Below are 26,135 nucleotides of genomic sequence, written 5' to 3'. Positions count from 1 at the left end.
GGTCTTCATCAGCACCTGAGGGAAACATCTGGCTCTTTAGCTTCTAAATGCTCCACGATATTCACCCACTAGTTGCTAAAATTGTTTTGCTGTTTGGTGCTGGGCAGGTAGCGTAAGGTGGGCTTATCCAAGCATCTTTTGCTGCAAACAGCTGTCTGCTGCAGCTGGAAAAAAAGATGAAAATAAAAAGTTGCTGAGCCGAAAGACACTAAAATGCTCCACCGAGCTGAGGAGGACTGTTGAGTCGGGCGATAATTGTCTGTGGGTTTGTCACTTTGTGCGACTTCTTTCTCATAGTCATTTGTTGCATTGTTACTATAATGTGAAATGTTTACTAGTGCAGCTTTAATTCAGCTCAATTCAATTAAACACAGGTGGTAGAATCAGCACAAATCCAATATATCACATACATACACAACAGCATGACAATACATCAACATGGTGCAATGGTGCATAATGCTGTCATGTGGGCGGAGATCAGCTGAGGAGTTTTAAATTTGAGGAGTTCAAGGTGTTCTGCGGGGGGTGTAGTATCTTATTACTACTTATATTAAATGATGGTGGCAGTTGAATTCAATTCAGCAACCTCAAGTGGAACTTTGACACAAAGACACCTTTATTGATATAGCATTACCTCTAGTTAAAAAGGATCCTCCGGTTCTGCTGAGTGAAGCCAATGCAAGTTTTAAATGTCTTAAAACTTGCATTGAAAATGACCCTACTTCTCACTTGATTTATTACCTGAGTAACGACGTAAACATGGTCTCAATCGCTAGTTTCTAGTCTTCTTCAAAACAGCATGATGTTTATTTCGTAAATTCTGGTCCCTTTTTAGAGTAAAATAGACCATAAAACGGAGTATGCTTAAATGGGGGGCTTACTGTGATTAACAGGTCGCTGTAGCTACCAGTCGTATCCGGCATCACTACGTCAGTCTTTCGCATTCCAAATATGGTAACTCCTGTTCATCTGTAAGAAAAAAGTGAGGATGGCGATGGCCGTTTTCCAAGATGGAGACGGCGAAATCAGCGAACTCGAGATGTCACAATGGCAGTCTACAAACCAATGAGTGACGTCACGATGACTTCGTCCACTTCTTATATACAGTCTATGGTTAAGTGCTATGTTCACACTATGACTGACAAAAGCAATAAAATGGCCAAGCGTGGCGAGCTACATGGTCAGCAGGCTACTGTTTAAGTTTTGCTTAAGCACACGTTGACATATTATGTTGCTTAAATCGCACTGGGAATGGGCTAGTGGCATTTTTTTATTTGGAAGAGGACAGGGTGAACAAAACAGATGATTGGTCGCTTGACCGTGTCATCGGAGCGCTGAAAAAAAGTTGAGACCAACTTTGATTTAAAGTGTCAGGCATCCCTTTGTAGCTTCATGTCACCAGCATCCATGGAAAATAACTTACTTAATAGACCGACTGACAGTTTAATTACTAATAGTTGAATTTACATCAGGGCATCAGTTATAAAAGTGGTATCCGTATGTGCTAGTTTCACTCTGATGCATGAAATGAAGAAAATGCTCCAAAACCAAACTCATTCATGACATGATGGTGTTGTAGCAGAATTGTAATTTTGTCCACAACATCCGCGGCTCCCCGTGTAAATCTACTGTTGTTGCATAGTTATGTCTATTTTGTGCTGATACAATGTGTTTTTGAACTGCTGAGCAGACTCTTTTAAGACAACAGAGTCAGCCCATTAGCCAGTATACTTCAGATTGTTGTTGAATGTGAAAATTATCAGGTGAGACTTGTGTACCAGCTGACGCTGAAGAGAAGGGAACTGCGTGCAAATAAGTAGCAGTTTTGAGACACTAGAGCATAATACAGAGTCTAGCCGGAGCTCCTGTGGGCCTAATACAAGAAAACATTTTGACAGGACCTGGAACTTGTTATATACTTGCTTTTATTCTTTTTTTTCTCACAATCCAAGCCATTTTCACAAAGGTTACATGTGTGAAAGAGGTATTTTTAGATATTAGAGCAGTATGCCCTGCCTCATAATTGTTTTCATAATTGATTTAGGGGGAATGAGTGAAAAGAAAAGCAGCTCTGTGTGATAACAATAACATACACACCAGCCGAACGCACGCTAAAAGCCCTCCTGGAGTGAAAGACGTCATGCTGCCAGCAGAGGCAGCCGTTGACCAATCAGGCGTTAAAGTGAAATGGCACAGCATCACGGCAGGCCAAGCGCACACACATTCAGACGCAGATGTGCACTTGCACAAATCCGATATATGTAGGCTATACACATACTTGTGTTCACTGTCATATACACACACACACACACACACACACACACACACACACACACACACACACACACACACACATACACATTCAACACACATTCAGAGGCATATAAATCAGTACTAATTTGCAGTCTTTGAACAGTAGACTAATCTGGTTAGAACACTCTAGGCTAATTAGCATAAGAGGAACCAACCTCACTTGCCGTTTGACCACCTGTACTTCATCACACACACACACACACACACACACATACAGAGAGAGAGAGACAAAGAGAAAAAAAAGAAATAGGAGTTGGCAGTGAAACAGTAAAATTACTTCTAATTCAGCGTCTGTGATGGAAATACTTTTATTCCTCCCTCTTGGGCCACAACAAGGATTTAACAGCCTCTTTGACTGCTACAATATCGTTCAGATTTACCTGCTGTTTCTTCTGCCATACAATGGTTTTGTTCAGTGGTGTGTAGATTTGTTTGAGGAGGTGCAGCACTGCGGGGGAGGTGGGCACACTGCTATCACAGCCTCCAATATGTCAAAAGTAATTAGGCTGATCGGAGTGTATACCCTATTATGCACAAAGAGGTGTGTGCTGTGCGCCGTTAATTAGACTGATGAGTGTGCACTCTAATAAGCCAAGCGTAGACTTCTTCTCTTTTAAAATGAGAATTCACAAGGCATGTTTGCAGATATGGTTTGGTTATGCTGTGCCCATACTCCTTGTAATTGTACAAAGATAAGAAGACAATCAGCCAATGAATTGGCGATCGAAAGAAAATTAGTCAGCTAATAGATAATAAAATTAATTTGGGGGCAAAAAAGGACAAAATGCTTGCATTTCACGTTTTTCTGACTCAAAATAGATATGCTTATACGTTTTGATACAAAGCCTTCTTCAGAGCACTTGATGTATACAGATTCAGTTCAGTAATAAACACAAGGGCAGAGTTAACGCACAGCTGAGTATTGGATCCAATTATTTAGGAACCAATCACTTTTCTTTTCCCATGGCTCTAGATACAGGGATCAATCACAAGCATATAATCAAATTTGATCCAAACCCCATTACATACAATATTGAGCTCCACAAAACACTGTCTCTGGCCATCATTGTGTTACTGTTAAAATAATACTTAAATAAAAATATATTTTTTTCAAAATGTTTAATTATAGGCTGGTATTACTGATGATCATATGTCATCAAGAGGTCAATGTTTACATTTGTAGTTGGCGTAGGTTTGCTTCAGCATAGTGTTTTGCAATTGCATATTCCATACTGCTTGTACAGATTGCAGTTTTCTGCTCAGATATTCAGTGATTAAGGCATTGTTTAGTTTCTCAGACATATGCCAGACCATGCATATAGATCATATGTGTTCATTCACAGTTTAGCAGACGGGAACTTCCCTCCCTTTGTGGGGAAGATTGATCGATTTTGTGCTTGTTGTTTTGCTGCAGCAGGCGCAGTTCCCACATGGACACATGCCAGTTGTTGTCAGCCATGTGGTCTTGTTTTGAGTCATATCTTTGTACGTGACAGTACTTTTAATTGTGAGTGCTCTCCTGAATGAGTAAAGGGGCAGTGATTTGCATTGTTTCAAGCAGAAGTGGTTCTGCTTGAAACACATGCCGGTGTCTCCTGAGTGCCTCTTTAATCTGTGAAGCACATTGATCGTATTCTGCAGAGAAACAGGCCCGGCTTGAATTCTTTGGTTTTTTTGCTCATTAGATAAGAGATCAGAGCGAAAGGTGGTGTTTACAAGATGCAGGGCTGTCTGATGTTATTTATGAACAGTTGTGTTTTAACCTCAAAAATTGACCAACTGGGATTTTATTTTACTGGGATGATTACTAGCAGCATGCAATATTGAGTTGCATTGTCTTTTCTGTAGCTGGAAGTATGGCTCCAGTTTCATCTGCTTACATGGTCAAGTTCAAGTAATTGATTTTGGCAGTGCTGTATTCACAGGTGATTTTCAGGAAACTAGAGCTGTTATTAAGATATGACACAATTTCTATCAATTCCCCCTGCACCCCCTCTCAAAATAACACAATGCCATAAACAGACCATTTGTATAGCTTTGTCTTTGAATGATATGGGTTGTTTTTGGGGTCATGTGTAACCGTTTCTTTCCATTTTCCCACAACCAATCCCGCCACAGAGGGCACTGTTGCTGTCCCCATTGCAGTCCATTTTGGTTGGAGATACCAGTTAGATTTGTATTGCATAGTTACAGATTATTGTAACTATGTAATGTAATGTAATGTATTATTTGCATAGCGACTCAGAACAAGGTGTTGCAGTTCAATAGGAATACGTTGGTTGGACTTTGGGTTGTTTGTGTCTTGGATCGGTAAAAGGTAGCAGAGTTCAAAGCCTCTTCATGGGGAATACAACCATATATATGTTTTCTAGATCAAGGGAAACCAGTTTTCTGTTCTCATTCAAAGTGCAATCACTCAGAATATTCAGTCAATTTTTTCTGTCTGCAAGATAGGGTACATTTTAACAGAGCCTCTTCCTGAGACTGAGAGTGGGTTCTGGGAATGCTATAAATAATGGGGGTATCTGGATGCTAGTTAGTCAGATAGGTACACTCTTTTTTTTAAGGCAAATTAAATATCTTAGTTTTTTTCCTGTTGGTCGACAAAACAAACAGTGTAAGAATGTTACCCTGTGCTTTGGGTAATTCTGAGGAGCATTTTCACTTTTTTGCTTTGCGCATGTTACATGTTTGAAACCTTGATGTTTTATGGGTAACTAGTGCGGTGCCTGTTCAAAATGTGCCCATTTAGAATGGTTGGAAATGATTGCTTGGCCTCCGGGATTGTTATTTGTACCTTTCTGGAGAATCTCTCAGTTGCATCATTTGTCATTTGATGTGTGTACATAAGACACCACTAATTAATATATCTTGTTGTTCTCAAAAGTTAACACTTGACACTGGAACTCAATACACTGGAAGTATGAAGTCGAACGGATGAACGGTTGTCGAGAAAATCAAAGAGCAGCCTGCCAGAAAGAGACTCCTCCTATTTTCGGTGCTGCTGTAATGGCCAGGATACAAGAGATTTTGAATGTCAGTGAGATTTAATTAAATAGATTAATCAACAAAATAAACATAATCAATGATGAAAAAGTTTCAGCCCAGAAAGAAGATCAGACATTTGGTAGAGTTTCATATTTTCATTAATTTATTGAATATATGATAAGAAGTCTTTTCAATGTGTACACCCACATTACTCTCCCTGCACTTGGTCTTAATGCTCAAACTGTGAACAGTATGCAATAACATGAAATGATGAATCACAGAGGTCTCCCAAGAGTTCCTGGGCATTGTGGTGCAATCAATTTTCAATATACGTATTACCAGCAAAGCTGGTATTGTATGCTAAAAGTGCCTGAGAATATGCCTTGAATACCCTGTTCTTGAAATAGAAATATGGTGGTATGGTAGAGTATGACACTGCACAGCCATTATTCTATTCTTTAAGCAAAGCCCTGAATCAAATCCTGTCTTCTTTGCTGGAAGGTATAGCTTGTAAGACTACATCAGCTATTCCAACATCTCTTCTGTCAACATTGTGGATTTCTCTCAATATTACCATTTTTCTTTTAAGCCTCTTTTTTTTTTTTTAAACCCAAACTTCAAAGACCTCTGAACAAGCAAAATATGCAAGGCAGAAATAAACTTGGTCTATATTCTGCTGTGGATTGGTGTTTGAAAATCTTTGTTGACAACATGCCACTAAACGCACTGAAGCTACAAATTACATAGTGACAATTGTCACCGTTTGAATAAGCTTTGGTCCAAGACTTTTGATAGTCGACCACATTTTCGTGTGACAAGCATTTTTATATTCACAAACGACCTTCTCTCCCAAGGGAGAGCTGGAAAACTGGGTTCTGCTGTAATTAGGCTCGCTCGCTGGCAAGAAAAAAAAAAGAAGCACCCAAGGTAGAGGGTGAGATAAAAGACAGGGAGTTAGAGTGAAGGAGAGGATGAAGGTGGGGAGGATGTGAGGAGGAGGAGGAGGGAGGGAGATAATGAGAGGCAGGGTGACGGATTGAAAGGGTGCAAAAGGAGGAGAGCATGTCAAGAATCAAGGGGGTTGTTAGCCTGTGGCTGCCTCGTGGTGTGATGTCGTTGAATCTTCTCACTATGTTTTATTACAAAGGACTATGTGTTGAGGTCTGTATTCTCAGCATGCCAACTAACTTATGTCAGCTTGAACGTCACAGCCTGTCCGCTCACTGTACATTTTGCATACAGCAGCTTATTTCACCCACAAGTAACAGAGCTAAGAAACTGCCTGAGCAAAAGGTGTTTGAAAAAAACTGATACAACAAAGGGGAAGTTATGTTTTATGTTTTAGCTTCCTGTGTGGTTCAAATGTTATTTTGGTTTTTACTTTTAGTCTTTAGTTGCAGGAGAAGTAGCATGTCATGCAGATTTTAAGGATTGCCATCTTGCTCCACTGTCTGCACTAGACCTACCAATCTGTAATGACAAGTTTGTATAATCCAAATCGCTGAATTAGCGCCTGTCCTGTTCAGAGAGGAGACACACAAGGTGAGGCAGTGACGAGCTGTGCCTCATGTCATATTGTGAATCCAGGAAGTCAGACACCGAAGATAGAACATCCGGTGATTTTTCAAAAATAAAACCCTATGTGCACCTGGAATCAAATATCTTACCTGTGTTCGTAAAGAATGCTCATATGAAATATGAAAAACAACCAGTAGTCAATGTGCAAGCTGCCAATTGAATGGTGATTTAAGCTTCTCTATTGGGTTCATATATTTGTAAATCTGAGTCTGAACGTGCCTCACCAGCCACGAACCTCACTGCACATCACTGGGCTGCTCATATAGCAATATTTCCCCATTACCACAGTAGATAGTATAATATGAAGTGTTTTACTTTTACAATTAATGTTGCCATCTGTTTTTTTGTTTGTTTTCTTTGCTATCAAGTCGGCTAGCTTTGCATTCATCAGTGTTGCCGTCTGAGAGGGAACATTTAGCTTAGCGATGCAGTATGTACAGCGCTCAGTGTGTCTCCCGCTGTGTTTTAATCAGGTTAGTATGTGAGATTACTGTAGCAGATAAAGCTGATAATGTAGGTTCAGGTGGGTACATGTAACGTTAGTCATTAGTGGCACCCACAGCAGCTGAGTGCTACCTACACACATTAACATGATATAGTTGTCTATTTAATTGCTATTGCTGGCACTGACTGATTTCTCCTGAATGTAGTTATTATTTAAATAGTGGTTAAAACAATACTACCGCCGCCTTCCCCCTCACCCTTGGCCTTTACTTGACGTAAGACAATGTTGCCGGTAATTGCTTTCTGTTGCTGTCTGCTAGTGCTATTGCTAACTGCTTTCTGTTGCTAACCGTCCCCTGTTGTTGCTAACTATTACAGCTGTTGCAAAGCTATATCCTTGTTACTTTTGTTTTTTACAGTAACCATAGGCTTCTTTATTTCTTTAGGTTTATTTTGTGGCTATTATCTCTTTTTTGATAGGATGGGGAGAAAACAAAAAGGGGAGAAGCATCACAGAAAACAGAGTAAAGCAGGATTTTATGAATATGAATGACCTGCATCACTATGCAGTGCTAAAGTTGGTGTCTGAGCGGACTATTAATTAAACTCATACCTCCCTCTTTTCACCTCTCTCCTTGTCTGTCTCTCTTTTTGTCTGACAGAGACAGTGATGGATACAAGGACAGCAACAGCTGAGCTTGGCTGGATATCGTTCCCTGCCAATGGAGTAAGAACAATGTGGAGAGCTGTAATGTGCTTGTGTGTAGTCATACGAATGTGTATACTGTGTACCCTTGGGGAAAGCAGTTTGTGTACACTTTACAGTGCTCTAATAAGGAGTCTGTCAAAATCCTAATTACAGTTGCAAGGTGACACCAATTAACCGCTATTGATGCAGAACAGAATGGATTCCAATAGATCAGGGAGGTGTAGCTTACAAGAGTCTGCAAATGAATAGAATAGATAAAATAAAATTGAATAAGAGGAATTAGAATAGAGTCTTCCACCCACTTTCTTGAACTCCTTTGATTTTTTAAATGCTGGCTTGGCTACTAGCCCGTTGCAATAGTGTGTGTGTGTGTGTGTGTGTGTGTGTGTGTGTGTGTGTGTGTGTGTGTGTGTGTGTGTGTGTGTGTGTGTGTGTGTGTGTGTGTGTGTGTGTGTGTGTGTTTGAGGTGAGCGGCTCTAATTGTGATGAATGGTTGTCCCTCTTCAAAAAAGAACAAGGTAGCGGGGAGAAAAAAAGCGACTGAGGGTGGGAATTGGAGAGGTAGGAAGAGAGCGAGAGAGACAAAATGGTAGAGAGGGAAAGGGAGTTTAATTTGTGTCAGGTCTTGGTAAACCTATTAATCATTTTGGCCTCCCCTCTCATCCATACCCCCTGCCCTGTTCGCACACGCACATACACTCACACATTCCCCAGTGGGAGGAGGTGAGCGGCTATGATGAGAACCTCAACACCATCAGGACGTACCAGGTGTGCAACGTGTTTGAGCCCAGCCAGAACAACTGGCTCCTCACGACTTACATCGACCGGCGGGCGGCGCAACGCATCTACGTGGAGATCCGCTTCACCGTACGCGACTGCGCCTCCATCCCCAGCGTCTTGGGCTCCTGCAAAGAGACGTTCAACCTGTACTACCTGGAGACTGAAAGGACCGTGTCAGAGGGCATCAAAGGGGTGGAGTACTGGGCCAATGCCCCTTTTCTTAAGGTAATGAGTCCAGAAAAGAAGCAAAGTGTGTTGTCGGATTATAAATTGGCATTTCAAAGTATATTTTTGATGGTAATCTCAATGATAAACATTTTTTTTCATTTAACATGGGAGTGCTAAGTGCTGTAGTACACATAGGCCTAATCAGTTCACCCTGGAGAAAATGTAGCACAGAGGCTAAAAATCTGACACCTGTGCTAATTCAGTATATTGGGTTGGAGAACCCATTAGATTATCTGAAAACATCTTTGTCACAGAGCTTACACCAGGATTTTGTTTTTCCTAGCCTACGAAAAGTTGACATTTTAGAGATAAATTATTTTCACAGGAAAGGGACAATATGCAATCCAAAATAAAACACTGCACAGATTAAAAAATTGATCGATAGTCCAGAAGCAAATCACAACAAATGTTGATTTTATTGAACAAAGTCTACAAGGTTCAAACTTCCTCCAGTTGTTAGAATTGAACACTTACTGATCGGGTGGTTTTTTTCTAGTGCTCTTTGGTATTAATTATCTCCTAAAAATGTAATTTACCCAGCCTCATGTGTTTGCGGCTTTTCAATTAACCAAATTGAATCAAGTTTCTGTGTAGTTTCACACTGTTTGTGTTGATGAATCAGGGTATTGGAAAGCATCCAAGTGTTGGAAATCTCCTAGCAGCCTCCTATCATCAAGGTTCATTGGGGAAATAGATAAATTATGAGTGTATACATATAATATATATGTGGCCATAGAGCATTTATCCAATATTATACAGAAGATTCAAACATTACTTAGTGAATCTAAATTAAGAACATAGAAACAGGGACAGAAGAACCTTAAATAATTATCTTTCTTTCTTTTGCCATGCCTATCCTTCCTTCTGTTTATCTCTGTCACTGTAAGGTGGACACCATCGCAGCAGATGAGAGTTTCTCCCAGGTTGATTTTGGGGGAAGGCTAATGAAGGTGAACACAGAAGTGCGGAGTTTCGGGCCACTGTCCAAAGGCAAAGGCTTCCACTTGGCCTTCCAGGATCTCGGTGCTTGCATGTCCCTGCTGGCTGTCAGAGTATTTTACAAGAAATGCCCCAGTGTGGTGCAAAACTTTGCTTTTTTCCCAGAGGTATGGACCAGAACTAACTGAAAACTGTGGTGCTCTTTTCATCAGATTTTGGTGCAGCCTGTATACAGATATTCAAGTATATATATTTGTTATGATTCTGATTCTCTGCAGACTCTGACTGGAGCAGAGTCCACCTCATTAGTCATCGCTAGAGGAAACTGTATCCCCAACGCTGAAGAGGTAGACGTGCCCATAAAGCTCTACTGTAACGGAGACGGAGAGTGGATGGTACCCATCGGCAGCTGCAGCTGCAAGGCGGGTTATGAACCAGACAATGGCAACGTGTGTCGAGGTAAATCTGTCCATTAATGAGGCTGTGCCAGTCCAAATTGTGCTTGTGAAAAATGAAGAGGCATGTTTGCTGTGCTAATTCTCCTTATTTAAAACCTGTTCTGATGACCTTGCTACAGCAAACACTGTTGCATGCTGCACACATATTTCATATTGTTTTGTTGCAGAAGCCAATGAGCCGGTATGACAGCAAATCAATATCCAGCAAACAAGCAAACATGCTTCTCATCAACCGTAGCAAACATGCTATAGCAGCAGGCAATATCTCACAAAGCATACAACACAAAGGTATCACCAAGCATGCTAGAATCAAACAAATAGTTTCAGCCTTAATTTTAGAAAAATCTGTGTGTGACACAAATATGGTATTGAAATTATATTTTGAACATAATATTTGCATATCCATTCTTTGTTTTTCATTCACTATGAAAAATGTGCCATATTTAAGTGCTGGCCTGCTTCACAAAACATGGTGGACTATAATGCTCAGTCAATTCTGTTGGAAATACAATGGTTTTTATTATGTATAAGTGTGTCATTTCTGGCAGTCCTAGCTGTTTAATCACATGCATGTATACATTTTCAGATGTATTTTTGCCCACGGGTGCGATGTTCCATATGTTAATATTAGTAGAAGCAGACTTGGGTGAACATGGGCACAGAAATAGCTCCTCTATCTCATTTACCTCCTTTTTATATCTGGCCTCCCTCCCCATTTCCTCTCCGAAGTAGTACCCATCATTTCTTATTCTGCCTGGAGAGTCTCATCCATTTTGTGTCTGTGCGAGAGTGTGTGTGTGTATGTGTGTGTATGTGTGTGTGTGTGTGTGGGGGTGGGGGGTGGGGGAGGGGGGCGTGTGAGCATGTGAGCATGTGTGTGTGATGTATGTACATATGGTGAAATGATAAGTGAGGCCGCTTCATCCCATGTTAATTAGTTTAGCGTGTTCCAGCCAGATTAGTCTACTGCAAATTAGTCCTGAACTGCCAGAGTGTTGACAAGATAGAGGGGCATCTGGAAGGAAGGAAGGAAGGAAGGAAGGAAGGAAGGAAGAAAGGAAGAAAACAAACAAGGAAGATAAAGAAAGTACAGCAGAGCCCTCTGGAGAGTTGGACTGGCAAGGAAGTAAAAAAAAAAGACAAACCAAGGACAGAAAGGTAAAAACTGTGAGTTAAAAGAGATAGAGAACACAGAAGGGACTGATGAATAGTATTCTATCTATCTTCAGTGAAATGCATTCAATTTGAGCATTGCCTTTGGTGTCAGTGTCTCTTTTGCACAGGAATACTTTTTCTTCATATCATATTTGTGTGCATAGAAAGCCAGAAAAGATTCATGGGAGACAGTGATTAAATCTGACAATATTACAGGGCTGTTGATTGCCACTGCAGAAGGAATTACGGCAAAATCTTCCCAGTAATTTTCTGTCGATCTCTTTAAAAGATATTGAGCTTGCAATTGTTGCCCTTGAAAAACCAACCTAGAAAGAAGATATGGCAAAATATTTTATTGCAATAATAGGTTTCATATCAGTTGATACGTTGAATAAATTGTATATTCATGACGGTATAAATTAGTTGCGTTTCAGCTTGAAATTATCTCATAGGAGATTCACAACCAGAAACATGACAAAAAAAACCATACGAGCAGAAAACTGAATATTTAATTAGATCCTTAAATTGAAATCAAATTTTAGACAGCACCCATTGGCACCATGTTTTTTGCTATTAAAAAAATAACAGCATGTGTGATGTAGTAACGGCGAAAACACTATACTGATGTTACAGTTTGTTAGTGTTTCTGGTGATGGGTCTAATTGCTGGTGAGACTGCATGTCCACTTAACTTAGGTCATGGTATTTCCTGTCTATGATGGCACAGGTTTTCCACTTTCTTAACCCATCTGCTTCGTGTCACTTTAAGTAGCCGGGCTCTTTCTGATTGGTTAGAAACAGCTTTGTTTCTGTGTAGCGATAGGGTTATTTGTAAGTTGTCAAGCAATGTAACTTATGGACATTATGTCAAAGTTTCAAATTTTCTGACAGAGAAAATGTTCTATTGTGAAAACGATTCATATTATTAGTATTGCCCAGCCGTACTAGAAAGTCATACTGGATGCAGACTTGACAGTTTCCATGTACACCTGCGTTGTGTGTTTTATTTAAAGCTTTAGTGCTTAAATGTTGATTTGAGATGTCGTGGACAGAGCCTGTCTCGCCTGTCTGCATCAAGCTGGCATCTTTTGGGTGTGCTCTTCTGCCAATCAGCTGATAACAACTTGGCAGGAAACTGGACTGACTATTGGAACAGATGGTTCTCTCTCTCTCTCTCTCTCTCTCTCTCTCTCTTTCTCTTTCTCTTTCTCTCTCTCTGTCTGTCTGTCTGTCTGTCTGTCTGTCTGTCTGTCTGTCTGTCTGTGTGTGTGTGTGTGTGTGTGTGTGTGTGTGTGTGTGTGTGTGAGAGTCAGGCCACAGAGATGGTGTTTATTTTGCACCAAACCAGCATATTGTGCAAACTGGCTCGACAGTTCAATAACTGTGTGTGTAAAGTAAACATATTTAAATAGACCCTTACCTCAAATGCACCACACTACAAATGTCAGCACTACCATTGAATACACACAAAATCTGCAGACACACACACACACACATGCAAGTTTTAAATCATTGATCAGTGAGTCTGTATGTCAACTTTAGACAATTGTCATCCACATGGTCGCTGTGTGACTCCACACAGCTGGCTAAAGGCATAGAGGAAAACAGAGGGAATAATCTTTTCCTCTCTCTTTGTACCCTTTTTAACTCCTTTCTTCGTTTCTTTCTTTCTTTCTTTCTCTGGAATTATATGTGCTTCGTTATTATCTCTCCTATCTTTTGGCTTTTTCTTTCTGTTTTTGTGTCACCATCCATTCTTAGATTTCTTCCGTTTGCATGGAGTCTCAATAGACTATCAAGGTTGAAAGGAGTAACAAAGTTTGCAAAGGCAGCACAGATCCACTCCTTCCGTTCTTACTTTCACTCTAAAAGCCCAAGACATACATGCTGCGTAACCAGAGTCAAATTCAATCAGAGCATTTTGCTAAAAGGAACCTCAATAGAATAGCTTACTGTGTCTTAGGCTAACAACAATTTACCGACTGATCCCGAATCCCGGTAATTGGTCCTCTGTCTGCACAAATCTATTTGAACCTTTTAATTGAAAAAGTGCTGCGCCTATAACAAATTGCTATCGCTGCCGGTATGAATACTTTTAATGCAAAATATTTGCTGATGATCTTACATTAATGAATGGCTTTTTAACATATTGGAGGCAGATAACAACTAAATCAGATTTTGACAGAGTCCCTCTGTAGTTAGACAACATTTTGGAAGTTTTATTCTCTAAAAATGGTACATACCGTTCACGTGTAACAACATGCACATATAGTGTTAGTAGAGACAACTGGACACAAGGTGAGAGAGATAACTATAGGCTACAGAGAGTCATTTAACAGAGAGAAAGGGAGCAAGACTTGTTGCCATGGTGACACGCCCCATGCGTATGAGCAAGGTTGTTGAATAAATGACCTCGACAAGCCAGATGTCTATCTGCCTATTCAAGACACAAACACGGAGAGAAAGGTACAGGCCATTGACACTTCAAAGAAAGGTCTGAATATAAAGAAACTAATAGAAAGGGAGAGTGACACAGAGGAAAAGGAGTGAAAGTGTGTCTGACAAATAGGGAGATAAGAGGGAAACGTTGGGAAAACTAGCTGAAGATAATTTTAATGAGTGAGATAAAATAATGGCTTGAATTTAAATTCAACCAGTACACACACTTTGCAACCGGTTTCAAGGGTACGAGACTATCTGCCTTTCACAGCTATTCACTTTAACAAAAGTGTTTTTGGGGCATTTTTATGCCTTTATTAAAGACAGTTGAGAGATGACAGGAAAGGAGGGATCTAGAGCTGCAGCTGCCTGAGTCAAACTGGGGACATTGCAGTTCATCTTTGCCACGTAACCCCTAAGCTACAGGTGCACCCTACAACTTTTTACTATTGCAATAGCTGATTTCTTGGGCCACTTTAGGGCAACGGCAACCACAAGCACAAAATGGACTTACTATCGCCTTATAAAGTTGTTAGGGTGAATGTGTTGGCAAAGCTTTTACAGAGCAATGTAATTATTCACTTGAAGTCTTGTTTCTGGTGCACACAAGTTCAATAGCCACTCTCATTTAGCTCTGATTTTGGTCTCTACCAACTCCTGAGGGAAATATCTGACTTTAGCTCGTAAATACTCGTTCACTAGCTAGTCTCTAACTGGGTCTGTCTGCTGTTTGGTGCAATGGTAGTGCACACAGGGCTTTTCAAGCTTTTTAGCTAAAACGTCACATTCTGCGGACAAAAATGCAGTGTGAAAGCGGTGAGAGTAGGGATGGTTATCGTTAGCCTTTTATCGATACTAGTACTCTTATCAATACTGCGTATCGTTTCGGTTCCTTATTGATACGCTTGATTATTTTGTGAAAGAAAAAGACAATTAAAAGAATTGACATTGCTGTAGACTATACTATTTCAATGCCAACAACAAATGTAAATAAATCAATAAATAGATTAATTAAACAATATTCTTAGCAGCAAAGGGCTAAGTAAGTTCAAACACACAGCTACTCCCTTTTTAATGACTATGTATTAAACAACTCAATATACACTGACAGACTTATTAGTTGTTACCAAAATCCCTTTGACTCCACTGTTGAGAAGGGGTGCAGGCCTTTAACAACACTGGGTAACAGCCCTATGACACTCGTTCACTCTCTCCTGTGTCATCTTCCCTGTAGCTGCTGGCTTGAAGGTACTTGGGCTGAAACCGGGGTGGTAGCGGGAGGGGGGACGTGCTGGGTCTAGCTGCAGCCTCCTCCAACAATCTACAAAAAGTTCAAAAATCCTTAAAATACAGTCGCAGCTAAGCATTAGCTAAGTAACAGTTACTGTGTTCTTTTTATCAAACTCCGCATGGCAACACTACCGTTACCGGCAGTGGACAAGGATGGTCGTCTGCTTGTCAAACATTGGAAAACTGTGCATTTTTGCAGATTTAGTTTCTGCTTGTTGCCCAAAGGTTTTTATAAATTGCTGGTATAATACCTTACTTGTGAGGGTTCTATTGCATTTGAGACGACAGTTATCAGCATCTACTCAAGTAAAATGTAGCCACACTTTCAATTTTATTCCTCTCTCTGCCATGATGTGTGTCTCACACTGTACTGAGCTAGAGCCTGTGTGTGTGTGTGTGTGTGTGTGTGTGTGTGTGTGTGTGTGTGTGTGTGTGTGTGTGTGTGTGTGTGTGTGTGTGTGTGTGTGTGTGTGTGTGTGTGTGTGTGTGTGCGCGTGCGCGCGTCTCAGAGTAAAGCACAACTCCGCCCTTCGTGCAAAGACAGACACAGAGACCGAGAGAGGAGGTTTGCAGGAGGTCGCTGCTTTTTTTTCTTACTCCGTAACTTCCAAAGTAACGAAGTTACGAAGTAACTCTGAACCTTATTGATACTCCGGGTATTTGCTACTGTCTTCAGTACTGTACAGTTTCGGGTAGAATCCCTAGACATCCCTAGACAGATAAAAAAAGGAGCAGAAAGTTCATATGTAATACAAGCTTGATAAAATCCTGCCATATGATATGGACTGTACTTCATATCTGAGATGTGAGTAGTTTCTTCAAGCTCTGCGGTTCATGCACAATGTAATATGCAGTAAAAAATGGGGGCAGAGCACATCCTCCATTGTAAGTCATGTTAGAACAAAAGAATCAGCAAGACCAAGAAATAACATAATAGCATTTCAGTAAAGCGAACACAATAGAGCAGTGCTGCAGAAATAGTGATATTGAGAGGGAAGAATAACAGCATTTTTTTTGTTCCCCTTATTATCCTCTGCTCGATTTCTTTGTCTTTTCTCTTTGAGTTTCCGTCTTTGTTTTTTCCTGACCCTTAAACCCTTTAATGTTTGATTAAGTGACACTTTGAGGCTCTTAGCTCGCTGGCACTTTGTCTAATTTACCTCTTTCCCTCAATTCCAGTTATCATTTGGGCTCCAGTTTGTACAGACTCCGTAAAAGCCTGCATGTGCAATCCTCCTCTGCCCGCCACCATAAATCTGTGTAACATTTGCATTTTGGTCTTACAGCATCTAAAGCATCTCCGAGATAAAGTGAACATTCATTACAGCGGAGGAAGTGCTAAAGATTAATCAAAACTGGAAACAAGTAACATTAAAAAAACTCATTTGGTTTTTCCCTCAGCCTTTTGGCAGAGCTTTCGTTTCAGTCTAATTTCTCATTTCACACTTCTGTTTCCCTGTTCTGCTTTCTATTTTACTTGTAGTCATAATTCACAATGTGTTTGCCCTCATCAAAAAAGCCACTTATGAAATCCCATGTGTTAATTAAAAGCAGGTGTCCTTCTGGGATGCAAAGTACTCTCACTTAATGTGATATATTTAACTTAAGATGTTTGACCATGTCACAATGTTGCATTTAATTTGTTTATTGAATCTTTTTCTATTTTTTTTCTAATGTTTATTTAGAATTGGCTGTCAGTCGTACTAGTGCTGCTGATGTGGCTGTGTTTTTGCACAAATTGGAGCTTTGAGGAGTTCAAATGTTTAATTTATCTGAGCTACTATCAAAATGCCTCGGACAAGAAACGTACGATTAACTAATCTAGCCTGAAAAGTGAGCATGAACTCTTCTATACCTCAATAAATAAAGGTATTTACTTAAGATTTAAACCTAGATGTATTAATTGATTGATTGAATAAAAATAGCTGCTCTTTCAGAGCAGCTATTTTTATTTATCTATTTATTATTTGTAAACTGTTTTGGCTTGGACTTGCTTGAAAAACAGTTATCCTGATCTCAAGAGACCCTTCTAGTAAAAAAAAAAGGTTAAATAAATATTACCAGCAAACACAGTTCCAGAAAACATCTTTGAGGCAAGAGAGACATGACATTTAACAGCAGCACTATTACTAATTGTGATTAATTTGATCAAAGAGATGGTAAAATTGGTAAAATTGATACAGATGGATACATTTAACTGAAACAGTAGCAGCCATGATTCTGGTCTATGACATTATGTTCAGACAAAGGTCTGTTAATAAAAAATGAATGTCAAAAATTTAAAATGCAATGGTACTTTCAGCAGACCAGCTGGAAAAAAGGGGATGATGTATACATAGGTGGCATCCCAGAAACTAAAAATACAGAAAGTGGTGTGAATTGGCAGTTGTGTAACAGATGGGTATTAAATGCACATGAGCCAGTGGGGGGTACCTACAAAGGCTCATACCTATGTGTAAATGGGCACTGTTCTTCCTCAAATTCAAAGAAGCAGAGGGACACATAACAAGACCTGCTGGCATTCACATTTAATGAACAGAAAGGGAGGGCCTTCATTCATACAGCCTACTAAACACTGTAGATGAGAGACAGGCATCCCTTTACATCCTCTACAGAAGTGACACACCGACTCCAACCTCTATTACTGGGCTTGTCTTATTCCAGTTGAGTTCAGTTCAGTCACTATTATCCCAGATGGGAAACTTGATTTGCTGTCAGGTGCACAAAAATAAAAATAACAATATGCTAATGCAGTGCAAATGATGAAAGTCCATAAAGGTGTATAAAAGCATGCTGTGCGTTCAGAACCAGCCATTTCTGGATGAAAAACAGTTGGATAAAGGGAAACATCATCTTTAAGAATTCATATATGTGTTTCATGTCACAAAGAATAATTCAATATGTATGTATAAACAACTATGACCCAGTTAAAGGAACCAGAGAAATTAAACCATAATATACAATGAAGATAATCAGTACGACACTGTGGACATACACCAATGTTTTTGTATATCTTGTTAAGATAATGTGCTGCTATTCCTAGAAAATCCCCCTCTGTGCTTTGTCAACCTTATACCACCAGTAATAACTCCACCACTGCAGGGTCTTTCCAAAACAAAGTTTGCCAAATGTCTTGCAATCAAGACAAACAAAAGGCACAAACACATATTTTATTTACTGTGTTTCATTCATGTCCATGGTTATTTAGTTTTTAATGTTTTATCTCTCTCTCTTTCTCTTCAGCTTGCCCTCAGGGCACCTTTAAGTCGTTCCAGGGGGTAGGATTATGTCAGCAATGTCCGCTCAACAGTCGCTCTACCATCGAGGCCGCCACAATCTGCGGTTGCCGCAACGGCTATTACCGCGGCGACATGGACAAACCAGAGGACGTGTGCACCAGTGAGTCTGTCTCTCTCTATCGAACAAATGCACACAAAAAACAAAAATACATACTCAATAAACCTTTCTGGAGTGTTGGTTATGCCTCAGGGTGACCAAGACAGGTTTGTGAAGGCAGATTTTTGGACTGAAGTTACCAATAGCTGACATATTACAACATATCAGCGGGTGACATCACTGACAGTCCAATATCTCATCATTGAATTAAAGGCCAATATCTGCTTTGATTTATTATTCCAACCCTAATTTCATGCACCTCATTCAAAGCTAGTGTGCCGCAATGTTCCCGTCCTTGTTTGGGGATTTGGGGAGCAGTAAGTAATAACACTGCCACACTCCTCAGGCTTTCCATTGAAGTGAATATGTGTTTAGTGTGTCAAAGAGGCTATATTGCTATGCAAGACGAGGCACAGAGTTTGAAAAACGCTGCCTCTCTGTTCCACAGAGAGATGGTGTAAGTAGGTTGAGACATGAATCATTTTAGACTGTCTCTGTAGCTAGTCTCAAACTGTGAAACAGTGTGTATATAGTCTGGGTGTGTAGGTACATGCCCGTGTTTGTGCACGCCCTGGTGACCTGAATAAAACTTAATGTTTTTCAAGGCTATAAAAAGCTCTCGTTCATTCATGGGCGGATCATTATTTTTCTGTCTTACATTCATGAATGAATTTGCAACATTCTGACAGGAGAATGTATAAAAGGTAACCTGAAAACTCTTTGCTGCAATGTTCGAATTATGACAGTGAATATTGGCAACCATTTTATAAGCCCTACTTTTAGCCCTGTTTCTCTCTTGATCTCTGTCTACTGTTGGGATCTGGCAGGAGCGGGTTGGGTTATTAGCAAGTATGAAAACTAAACTATTGACATAAATACAATTATTAATATCAATACAATTATTGACATATATTAACAATAACGGTGCACCACCCTGGGATCAGGGACCAATAACCAAACTTGCCTCCACACGGCTCTCAACATGGCTACGGCTTAGCTGGCGGCTAATACAGTGCTAACAGCACGAAAAGTCCAAGCAACGGCAATATCTGCGGTTACCGCCTTATGAGCGGCAGCCTGGTGTTGTAGGCTAGCCTTTGGAGCACACAGACATGGGCTTGCATGCACTAAAAGCACCTGCAGCCGGACCGGCTATGTAAACACAGCACAGAGAAGCACAGATTACAACACACAAAGAGGAAGAATGACGATCGGTAGAAACGGGATGAAAAAGAGATATCTTGTACGTTATGAGGGGCAATAGTTACTGCTTGGCATCTATGTTTCATTCACTTTTTAATAGGGGACTGCAAAAAAAAAAAATGGAGCAGTTTTAACTATTTTCACTTCCTGGTGTATTGGGGTAAATTCCTGGATTCACTTACTGACACACGTGTGTTTAGTTACCAGATTTGCTTGAATAAGTGTAGCCTATAGTGCATCGTTTATACTGTACAGACCTCTTTTTTAACAGTTCCTGAGTTTATCTTTTGACTTCATGCTGAAATGACTTATCTGCTATCACACAATCCTGTGGTTGGTTTGCTTTGTGCTAATACCACAAACTGCACCTGAAGCAGATGCAGTTTGCAAGAAACAACTTTTGAGGCAGTCTTGCTCTAGTTGTCCCAGAGTTTGATTGATAGTTTCCTCTCCAGGCTATATGAATTGAACCAAAAGCTCAAATGCACCAGAGGTTAGGTGTGAAAATAGGCTTTGAGGCATACAATAATCAATGCTGTTTTAAAAATAGTGGCATAATGATCCATGAAAAAATCCATAGAGGCAATAAATGATGTGATTTGTCATCAATAGATGTATTCCAGTTCAGAGGGATTCAAGTTATTATCATTATTATTTGAATGTTTATTGTTATCAAGTATTATTTATTATTAGTAGTATTATTGTTATTATATTGGGGCTATTATATGCTGCAATATTTTCATTAATAATTTATATTAATATTTTGCCTCAGTGGTTATGGAACAATTTCTGAGGTTATCCTATTCTGACAACAGAGAAATCGCATGAAAAGCCTCACCTCAACCAAGTAGCAGCACATTGTCAAATTGATGCTGACAGATGAAAAAAAAAAAGAAAATCAAGTTTTCTAGTGAAAAGGTGTCAGGTATCACCTTACTCTGCCTTCACAGCTTTGTGAATTAACTTGGTACTTTCATTTTAAGGGCAAAAACAAACTCAGTCACACGTCTTTTTCAAACAAAAGCACTGGAAAAGAATGGTTAGACTTCAACAATAGGAAAGAGCTTTAATTTATTTTTATTTGGTAAAAAAAATCCGATATAAAATCTGATCAGTGAGATGGAAGCGTGAGCGTGCAGTGTGTGAATAGCTGCCTGACGGAAAATCATTCCCTCAGCTTGCCTCATTGACCGCATCGGTACGGAGGACGTGTGTTGTGTGTGTGTGTGTGTGTGTGTGTGTGTGTGTGTGTGTGTGTGTGTGTGTGTGTGTCTACTGTATCTGTGTGTTGTTTTTTGTGAAGTGCATTTTTTTGTCAGATTGATACTGCGAAAGACACTTTTAAGACAGTGAGGAAGCAGAGTGGTTGTGCATAGCAGCTAACACTTTGAAGTGGAGCGGTTTCTATTGTTCAAATGGGCAATTTTCTTACTTGTTTAGCATTTTAATGTTTACTGTATTTGCTGTGAACTCTGTGGATTTCTGACACTGTAAAATATTTTTTTATTTATGCTATTCACATCAAATTATTTATGCTATTCACATCAAAAGTAAGATTAATATTGGTGTTGATTATTGTGAGTATGATTGTAATGCACAGTTTCTATCTCTGTTTATAAAATGGTACTAATTCTGCAGTGTAGGTGTAATACACACATATTTATATTCCACAAGGCTATATTAGACGTTTCTTATGACTCTGTGATTTAACATACGCCAAGGTTGAATACCCATTTAATTTCTTGTTCCAGCACGTCTTGTGGATGTGTCTGTGTGGGTCTTGGGTCTGTGTGATGTGTGTGAACAGTCGAGGAGAAGTGAACCCGCTAGGTTTAACCTTCTGAAAACTCTGGGTGTGCGTTTAAGTCTCAGTATAACACCCTAAAAGCCAGAGTTTCTCCTCAGATCAAAGGGATGAGCTGGCAGAAAAGAGAGAGAACCACCAAGAGAGAGACACTGACTGACTGAGAGTGACAGACAAAAAGATTCTTTGGCTGGCGGTGAGCTGTTAGGTCACCTTTTGACTGTTAGAGACAGGGTTGGCTGAATTCTTACAGCACTGACTGTCAGTAAAGTAAAAGTAAAGTAATCCCCCTCATATTCACTGGTCAATGTGCAGAAAACTATTCTTGCATAGCCAGACGTACATCCACAGCAATGTGTCAGCGCTAAAGAAATGTCTGACTCCACACATTATCATTCTGGTATGGGGGAAAAAACACCCTGGCTTGTTTATGTTTGTTTTGAAGAAATACAATGGTTCTGGGCGACACTAGGCCCACAATGCAGCAATGGTACCGGATGCCGACTGAAATAGGCGACCAATGGCAGGGTTTTAACCAAAGTTTACATCTGGTGAGTCAGACTAGCAGAAATGTCCTGTTTTTGTATCTCTTTTCTAGAACTTTTATGGCCAGGAGTGTGTACCACTGTCTGCACTTTAATGCAAAATGTAATCCTGGTAAATAGTGAATTAAGAGGTCCACAAATACACAAGATTGATGGGGCCAAGGTGATATGGAGAAAATGAAATATCACAATGTTTTTGACCAAATACCTCAACATCTGCAACAATATTGTAGGGTTGACCATTCCTGCTTTTACAAAGTATTTACAAAATTAGTTTTCCAAAAAATAGAGAGAAAATTAAATCACTTTACTGAAATGCTTCCTTTAAAATCAGGAAAAGACAACACCCATGCCATTTGGCAATATTACATCCAAAATCTTTGGACAATATCTAGTCTCATATCACAATATCAATATAATATTGATATATTGCCCAACCCCTTTCTGTTGCAGTCCCAAGGGATGTAAGAAGTATTTAGCTTCTTTAGATTAATCTTATGTTTTGTATTGAGGGTGCAGTTTATTGATAATATTCTGTATTGTTTGAAAGTTGAAGAATAATCATTTGTTAAGATTGTTGTCTTTTTCATTTTCTGTGGACTGACTAATTGATTAACTGTTTTTGCTCTATTGTCAAATCTTTATTTAAAAAGTAGCTAGTGCCATTAGATTAATATTTTCGGGTTGTACAAAGTTGCGCCTCAAATGTTTTGGAGGTTAGTGAGTAATGCTATGTTTCTTCTTTGTTAGCCTCAATTTAAAAGAGTATGTATCTTATTTTGAGCCACGGGACACAAACTGCACTGTGGTTAGTTTGTTAATTTGTTTACATTAGTTTGGTAATGGGCCAGACTTGCTTGACTATGATACTCAAGCTTTTGAATAATCAAATAAATAAATACATCTGATATGGTACCCTCCCATCACACATTTACTTTAATGCCAAAGTGAGACTTCTTGGCCTGCTAGTTACTGTAATATTACAGTGTATCCAACTGAAATGTTTCCAAACATGGCTTATTGCAGTGATGCGCTGCTTATACAACAGCTTGCTTAGCTATAAAATACCAGACATCCTGTGATTGTAAAAAAAATAGATGTCCATATGTAAGCCATTAGTAGGCACTGCTTAATGAAAAAACAAATTATTTTCTCAAGTGCTTACCGTAATGAGGTTTGATTGCATCCAGGTGTGGCACAGTGATTCACTTTAAGTTGACAGAATGACACAAACTCTGCAAAAATGTTGTCAATCCCGCAACATGCAATTATCTTTCTCTAGGTGTCCCTTCAGCTCCTCGCAATGTGGTCTCAGTCGTCAACCAGACATCGGTGCAGCTGGAGTGGCACCCACCACGGGACATCGGGCACCGTGACGACCTGTCATATAACGTTGTGTGCCGCCGGTGCCACAGCAGCGAGCGCCGGGCATGTCAGCCATGTGACGACAGCGTGGCCTTCGTTTTGGGCAAGCAAGGGTTAAAGGAAACGAGGGTGGCGATCAGCAAGTTGCGAGCCCACACATCGTACACCTTCGAAATACAGGTTTGTCCACTGAAGTTCCTTCCTGAAGCTTAATTTATTCAACATGCATGCTGTACAGTGTTGTTAAAGGAATACTCAAATGGAAATCTTAATTTCGACTATCACACGCTTACTGCCATAAGCTTGAAATGTGTGTTGAAAGTCAACGTGTCCTTTCTGTAGTTAGGTTTGGATCAATTCTTGTGTTAATATGCAAATAGCTGTCAGATATTCACTGTGGTGCTCAAGGATACTGAGGCTACATAGCTGCTTGCTGACATGAAGGCTTTTATGCACAGTTTCCAGTTATATTATGTTCCATCAAACTTCAAGGCCCCTCTGATGCGATATAAAGCCAGTACGATGGTGGACCTTCAATCTCCTGCTATTGGCCGCCTTTACCATCAAGGCTGGGTGTCCAAATCAAGGTCACTAACGTTGTAATTGCTAAGGGAAGGAAGAGTGTTACTTTACTTCCTCCATTCAGTCCTGGATTGCGAAATCTCTCATAGTCATCGAATCTAAATGTGGCCAAATCTCTTGTCAAAGTCTGATGGACCTATGAATAATAAACACGTTGTTTTTTTTAAAGGAATACATGAGTTGATCCATTTTGAATGCAGTCTGTTGTGGGACGGGTGGATCAATAATGATGTATGAATGAATGACTTAAACAATGACCAGATTGTGAAAGTATTGATTGTTATTCAATGTGCTCACTGAAAGCAGTCACTGTTAAAGACTGCTGAATATCCATGGAGATATCCATCAAAAATGTAATTATCCAACAAGTGAAAACACTGATAACCAACTGCTTTTAACTAAATTAATGGTGGCATCAAAGTTAGGAATCCTCTGAAGACTTTAACCTACCAAATTAGTTTTAGTAGAATTATCTGCGTATCTAGTAAATAGTCACTAGTGAAATGTAGAATTTTTTTTTTTAAATATTGGCAGTGATATTTTTGTAATCCTCAGAATTTCAAGGAAAGGAAAAACACAAAATAAAATGTGAAATGAGAAAAAAACAAACAAAATAACATAGAATTAGAGCTTGGAGTAAGCCATTAAGCTAGCGTCACTAATTATCACGTCTTTGTTTAATGATTTGCTGTGACTGAAGACATTGTTTTGGCCGTCAAAATGATTAACTAAGCTCATGACAAACAATATCAGGCAGCTAATTAGGTGGTCTTTAAAATGCACTCGGAACCTGTTAATTGTGTTGGCAAGATGAGACAGACAATGAGACTTTACAGTTTGATAAAGACATTGGCAGCGCCTCTATACTGAAATTGAAACCATCTCGTTGCTGTTAAACAATTTTACTTTTTGTTGAATCCCTCGCCTGAACAGTGATTGTCTAATCATAGCTTAGCAGTGTCAGAGTCTGTCTTGTTCTTTCAAACTTAACCACATTAATCACTTGTCATTATGTTTAAAAAAACTCTTGTCATATTTAAATTTAAAAAAAATCTATAATATCTATATATATATATATATATATATATATATATATATATATATATATATATATATAATATATATATATATATAGTATATATATATATTATATATATATATATAATATATATATATATATATATATATATATAATATATAATACAAAACAATAAAACATAAATAAGCAAAGGAAATAATATTACATTTCCTTATCATACTTATAATTGTAGAACGAACTAGCTTTAAGTGAAATACAAGAACAATGCTATTTATTTATTTCCTTGTATCATCAACGGGACATGCAGCTTTAGCCTTATTCTTTGAGCACAATTTTAATGAATATGTCCTTTGAGTTCATATTTAAGATCCATTTACGGTACCATGCCATTGTTCAGATGGCCCATTATTCTGAAACCTAATATTCCCAAAAACGTCCAAATGGAGCAAAAGCCAATATTTCTGACAGCCTGTAATACCAAAAACGTGTATACTTCTGAAGGCCCATGGCTCCAAAAATACACACTCTCCCTGCAACAAATAGAAGACATGGCTAATTATTATGCAGAATGGAGGGAAGTCATGACTGCCATACCTGCCTTCTGATTGGCTTACCCCAATGTTTTACCCTTACCAATCTCACTCCTCATGCCTAAATCCAACCAACCTAACCAACAAAGGCAACGAGTACTAGCCAGTCAGAGGCAGTGTAGGGCAGGTAATGACTTCGCCATAGTAGGAGATAAAAAGTATTTCTGGAGCAAGGGGCCTTCGGAACAATGAGCGTTTGTTTTTTGGGATAACAGGCTGTTGCACAGATGGGCTTTCGATCCAATGGGACACTTTTCCAACTATTGGGGTCCTGGAATAATGGGTCGTCGG

General features: G+C 39.4%; 1 protein-coding gene across 1 annotated transcript in view; it reads left to right on the top strand.

The window, feature by feature from the left end:
- LOC137870437 (ephrin type-B receptor 1-like) overlaps window positions 1-26,135 on the top strand; it is a 78,638-nt gene that overhangs the window by 20,776 nt on the left and 31,727 nt on the right. The window contains exons 2-7 of the mRNA XM_068707696.1: window positions 7,986-8,050; window positions 8,747-9,037; window positions 9,928-10,146; window positions 10,258-10,438; window positions 18,564-18,719; window positions 23,551-23,813. Of these exons, the coding sequence (XP_068563797.1) occupies window positions 7,986-8,050; window positions 8,747-9,037; window positions 9,928-10,146; window positions 10,258-10,438; window positions 18,564-18,719; window positions 23,551-23,813 (1,175 nt within the window). The remainder of the gene's footprint in view (window positions 1-7,985; window positions 8,051-8,746; window positions 9,038-9,927; window positions 10,147-10,257; window positions 10,439-18,563; window positions 18,720-23,550; window positions 23,814-26,135) is intronic.

Source organism: Cebidichthys violaceus, unplaced genomic scaffold, assembly GCF_023349555.1.
Source record: "Cebidichthys violaceus isolate CVI_PGR_0920_01 unplaced genomic scaffold, fCebVio1.0.p SCAF_13, whole genome shotgun sequence".
NCBI lineage: Eukaryota > Metazoa > Chordata > Actinopteri > Perciformes > Stichaeidae > Cebidichthys > Cebidichthys violaceus.
Note: the sequence above shows the minus strand (reverse complement) of the source record. Positions and strands in the feature narration are given on the sequence as shown.